Consider the following 6000-nt stretch of genomic DNA (forward strand, 5'->3'; position numbering starts at 1 on the left):
ACAACTGAGAATTGATTAAATTCCTCAAGGCATCATTTTGTAGCAGATCTAGGACTGTCATCAATGCCAAAACATGACTTTTTTTCATGTTAAATGTAAATTTAGATTTAATAGCAAAGAAGCAAGCAGGTGAGGATTTAATATAACTATAATATCTAATGGCCATTAATAAAATAAAAAAAGAGAGCATGATCTAAAAATATATATGAAATATAGGAAGTCTTGGTGGGAGCAGCCAGGAATCATAGTAAGACAGTGTTTGTGCACACATATGTGATCTGATTGTGTGATGTCACCAAACTAAAAGTTGCCAAACCACTTGGCAGCACTGGTCTCTCAGGACTGAAAATGAATAAGAGATGTAATATAAATGACTTGTTAGGGAATGAAGCCAAGCAAAAGGAACTTCAGGTGCTTAAGTCAATTCAGACGCTAAGCTGGGAATGTGTTCAGATTCAGTGGCTAAAAGATTATAGTTAAAGTTGATAACTTAGAAAGCAGCAAGGTACTAGGAGAATTGAGGAATTTCATCAAGTGATTGACAGGACTGATGATATAGCGAACCAGCATCAGGAAAATGTCACTAAAAATGTTTGATCTGTGTATTTATTTGTTGCTTATCTTTATTTGCTGTAATGTTAACATGGCGTCAGATATAATGTGTAACATACCGTCTCTCTTTTTCCCTAGGTAAAACTTGGAGGATATGCTCCCAACTCTAGTGTTTTCCATGTGTCCAACAACAGAAGTTGTAGAAATCCAATCAGAACACTTGGGCAGCAATGCCATCTCCTAGACTTTGCAAATACAGAGCGCCCCTTAGTTGTCAACTTTGGTTCGGCTACCTGACCCCCCTTTATAAGCCAGTTGCCGGCCTTCAGCAGAATGGTGGAGGAGTTCTCTAATGTGGCTGATTTTCTGTTGGTCTACATTGATGAGGCTCACCCTTCAGATGGCTGGGCTGCTCCTGCAATTACCTCCTCTTTTGAAGTGAAAAAACACAGGAGCCAGGAAGATCGTTGTGCTGCAGCCAACAGACTCCTACAACACTTCTCCCTCCCCCCTCAGTGCCAAGTAGTTGCTGACTGCATGGACAATAATGCCAATGTGGCATATGGTGTCTCCTTTGAGAGAGTGTGCATCATACAGAGTCAAAAGATTGTATACCTTGGAGGCAAAGGTCCATTTTTTTATAATATCCAAGAAGTTCACCAATGGCTGGAACACAATTTTGGGAAGAGATGAACACTGGGGTGACTGATGTGCCATATATTTGTCTAAAAAAATCATAGGCACAAGGACAAGTATATAAATTTGAGCCATTTTTTTAAGATTAAGTTGGACTTCTGTGGAGTGAAGCAAAATGCAAAAATGAATTGCAATATGAAGAAAGACAACATACAATTCAATACACAAACAGTTTAGTGAAGGAATAAATAGATGTGAAATAAAATTTCTGTGACCTTTTATCTGTGACCAAACTTAATCACTCTCCATCAGCCTCAAAACTCAACAGAATAGACGATGAATCATTAGAACCTTAACAGAACTTTAAACAAGAATCCTGAAAGACTTTACAAAGACTATCAGAATTGTTTCACTCAGCCATTCTTAGAATGGCAAAAACATTCTATTTAACAGGTATCCAAATATTCAAGCGCCTACTCAGGTCTATATCCCTGAGAAAAGTTTTTTTTTTTTTTTGGAGAAATATAGGAAAGAGCATAGCAATATTGGCATTGATGGTGAATAATTCCTTTCATGAATTTATCACTGAGTATTCAAACTTTGCAGTTATCAGGTATATCTCATGTTACATTTTTTAACATAATTTATTTTGTTACCATAAGTCTATGGTGTGTTTAATACTGAGGATCCTTTAATTACACAGTTACCTCATTGGAAGAACAGAAGCATCATGCAACCAATGCTCTGCTCTTCGGCGACAAATGTTCTGCAGTTTTCTGTAGAATCAGGGCATTGTTAATACATTCTTATTATCTTCATAAGTTGAAACCCATAGGAAAACAAATTCAGTCATAAATAACCTCTTGCATTTTTCTTCTACCACCATCGAGAGCTCAGGTATCAATTAGATTCCAGCTTTAGGCTTATTTCTGACAGATGATATATAAGACGCAGAAAAAGAATCCATTCTTCTAATGTAAAAATATAAAGTCTTGTGCCCTATTAATGGTCTGAGGCTGGGCCTGGGGTAGTCAGCTTCATAATCCTCAATCTCTGTCCTTTCATTTTGTGCATTGCTGATATGAGACAATGCAGCACTGGAGTAACAGTAATATATTCCTCCCAAATAAGAGCGGTAGCAACACAACATTTTCTATATGAGGTCACTGGGATTTCTGTAGTTACATCCCAGTTTAAGACAAAATTGTAATTTCACAATTTGTCACAATCCATTGAGAAATACAACTGAAACTTCAGTATTCATTTCTTTGATAATACAGATTTGCAATGCACCCTAAGTACCATATATCATGGTTATTTCAGATTCTCCCTTTAAGGGATCATTGTTATGGTTAACTTAGATTTGCAGCATAAGTGCCCAATGTCATTGTTAGTACAGATTTACCATGTACTCTAGAGTCGGTACGCCTATTCTCATGGTTAACCATGTCTTTTAAGTGCCCATTTTCATTTTTAATCCAAATTAAGCATGCACCCTATCTGTCACAGATTTGCCATGTACTCTAGGTGACCATTGTCATGGTCAGTCCAGAGTCGGCACGCCTATTCTCATGGTTAGTACATTAGCCATGTCTTATAAATGCCCATTTTCGTGGTTAATACAAATTAAGCATGCACCCTATCTGTCTCAGATTTGCCATGCACCATAAATTACTTTGTCATGGTTAGCCTAGATTTGCCATACGCCATAAATGCCTTTGTCATGATTAGTCCAGATTTGCCATGAACCCAAAGTGCCCAAATGTATAGTTGTTTTTGGTTTCCCATGAACAAGTGCCAATGTCATGATCAGTTCATGCACCTTACTTGGTCAGGGCCAGTAAAGACTCCTTTTATACCTCTAGTGTTTATCATAATAGCAAAGGCTGCCCATATCATGGTTCAGCTTATACCACTAGGACTCACAGTGGCTATACCATAATTCCCATATACCTCCAGGACCATGCCATGGTCTAACCTTGCCTCCAAATGTAGCTAATGCCATGCAGACCATACTGTGCCATCACAATACAGTGCTTCAGACTACTTAGTGTGCAGTAAGTCACAGTAACATCAGGCATTTACTATAAACATATATCTAAAAACCTCAGAAGGATCCTCAGATGTTAAACCCACATAGTCTTCACACACCACACCTCGTTGAAAAAGACAATTTCTCTTCAAACGTTTAGTCTAACTGGATTTTCTTACATCAATGCTCTACTTCACCCTTGTTCTGCATTTTCTCATCCAAGATGATGGCTTGGCTATCATTTCCAGCCAATACCTGTCAAGCAGAAAAGAGTTAAAATGAGCAGTCTTTAAACAGATTCTCCACTGAAAGCCGCACAGTTTAATCTTTCATGTCTTGAGCATTATTGACATTCTGTACTATATATTATGTACTGTATTGATATTCTGTCGTACTGTAGGATTATAATGTCTCAAAATCTTATAGATAAACTCAACTTTTTCCACCTCTGTAACCGTTTAATAATGTCCAGTTTATCATCATGTGCAAAACTACCATCAACACCGCAAATGCTTTGTAAATGTCTTCACATTACCTCTTATATCATGATGTGGATGTGAATATTATTGTGTCAATATTTACATCATCCTGGTTCAGAAAGTGTCCTTTCCACACATGGAGAATGCTTTAATTCTACCCATTTCCCAGCGAAGAAAGTAAAGTTATTATTTTTACCTCTGGGAGCATATATAGAGTTGTACATTTTGTTACAGTTTTGTAATCTTTTCTGATGCCACAATAGTGTAAGCCTAATAGACTAGAGGTGTGCTCTTGCTTTGTAGCCATAGGTAGAGACTGTATCCTGACTCCATCTTTGGCCATAGAAGCCACCTCTTAATTTTACATATATCCAAAGCATACGTTTATCTTTGTCATTTTATATTTCTCTTTTTACCATTTTTTTTTTACTCTAGATATGAAGTAGAACACTTCTTGGTCCATTGTTTACTATATCTTGTATTTAAACAAAGTACCACTAATTGTTTCCTAAAGCACCAGAACTATGTACCACCGGCAAGCAGAATACACTTGTTAAAGGCTCTGTGTGGCTCTTACGTAGCCAGTGAACATGTTATATGTAACTTTAAATAGGGGAAAAGGAAACATCTGAATATATATATATATATATATATATATATATATATATATATATATATATATATATATATATATATATATATATATTTACAAAGCAGCTAGCATGTGAAGCAGCAGACCTCTGTTGTCCCCACTGGTTATTTGACCAGAACTCTGGTGGACAAAGCTTCCAGACAAGGTAATCACTGGAAGTCATCATAGGCCTTGCCAGAATTATCCCGGTGGGCACCGGCTGTACATCATGTAACAGCATCGCTCAGGAAAGCCACACCCACATGGAGGGCGGAGGATTTCTCACGTGGATATGAAGGGCCCCATTGAAAGAGGTTTATTCTCTGTTGGAGTCTGGATGCTGTCACGTCAGATCTAGTCTCTGCTGTCCATTTAAAGTGTGACTGTAACCGCATTTTTCTGCATCACAATAAATTTCCATTTGTCAAAAAAATAAAAAAGGAAAATATATAACTTATCCTGTACATGGTGCTTTTATCACAGAATTAGCAAATGTTTTTGATTGTATTTTAATAAAAACATTGAATATAAAATCTTTTTTTTTGGCAACATATTTTCTTGACTTATGAATACCAGAGTATCTGTACACAAAGGAATCTGCCGAGCAAGCAAAAACTTGTCATGAGTAACATTTAATTAAGCTGCAAATCAGCTTTTGTTAGTACCAAATGTGTTATGGAGAGGACAGTATGTCATTGTGTCACTGTGTCACACTGAAGAGGGAGTGGGAGAAGCATAGGCTTACAGGTGTCATGTCATAATATCACCTCTCACTTGCATGGACAGATGCTATCTCACTTGGATCTACAAGCTGCTAATGAATTAATAGTTTGATATCTCCTTGCAAAGCCCAGCAGCTGTTGGAAGCGTCTGGTTGCTAAGTTTAGAACAGATCTCTACATCAGAGGGCCCATTCTTCACACACCTGCACCCACCTCCTCAGCTGTCTGAACCATTAAGAATTAGCTAACAGCACACAAGAGAAGCTTCCTAAAGGAGAGCAGAGAACTTTACAAATCTTCAATGTAACGCAATCTTATCTAGAAATTTCACTGACTTCCAGAAACTGTATTTTATTTCATGTTGGAGGGAGACCCAAGCAGAGAAAGAAGTGATTGCTGAAGGGCTGTTGTATTTTAGGTACAAAGGGGGTTAGCAAGAGGGAAAGTAGGGCATGATTGTGCATATTTTTAAATAGTGTAAAATTATCTAGGTTATTGAATTTCAAATTAGAGAGAAGAAGATTGAGGTAGGTCCTGCACAAGTTGCTTAAGAATAGCAGATCACATGCCACCTCTTACTCTTCAGTGACCGAGCACTATTTGCAGGTCACTAAATAGTAATTACCTGATGGCTGGATATAGAGATGGGCTGTCACGTACCGCTGCTCTTTATTTCAATATTTCTGAGCCCATTCAGTATAACATGGGTAACTATGCCTAGATTACTGGTATTGTGTTGCGGCTTTTAACGCTAAAAAAAATTGGCAATTTCAGAGTAAAAACAGGAACGCACTATTGGGAGTCGTGTCAGTATAGCTATACCACAAGTATTTTAGCCTGTAACACAACGTCAATCACGCACTCAAAAAATGACGTTTTGTGTGGTGTTTACATAGCGCCGATATTACAGGTTGTGATGTGAGGCTAAAATGCTTGCGTTACAGCCTA

The 6000-nt window shown here is 37.6% G+C and overlaps 1 protein-coding gene across 1 annotated transcript in view; it reads left to right on the forward strand.

The window, feature by feature from the left end:
- DIO2 (iodothyronine deiodinase 2) overlaps positions 1–4863 on the forward strand; it is a 40680-nt gene extending 35817 nt beyond the window's left edge. Inside the window, exon 2 of the mRNA XM_053697351.1 lies at positions 691–4863. Coding sequence (XP_053553326.1) covers positions 691–1245 — 555 coding nt within the window. The 3' untranslated portion in view covers positions 1246–4863. The remainder of the gene's footprint in view (positions 1–690) is intronic.
- The last annotated feature ends 1137 nt before the right edge of the window (positions 4864–6000 follow it).

Source organism: Bombina bombina, chromosome 1 (genome assembly GCF_027579735.1).
Source record: "Bombina bombina isolate aBomBom1 chromosome 1, aBomBom1.pri, whole genome shotgun sequence".
Classification (NCBI taxonomy): domain Eukaryota; kingdom Metazoa; phylum Chordata; class Amphibia; order Anura; family Bombinatoridae; genus Bombina; species Bombina bombina.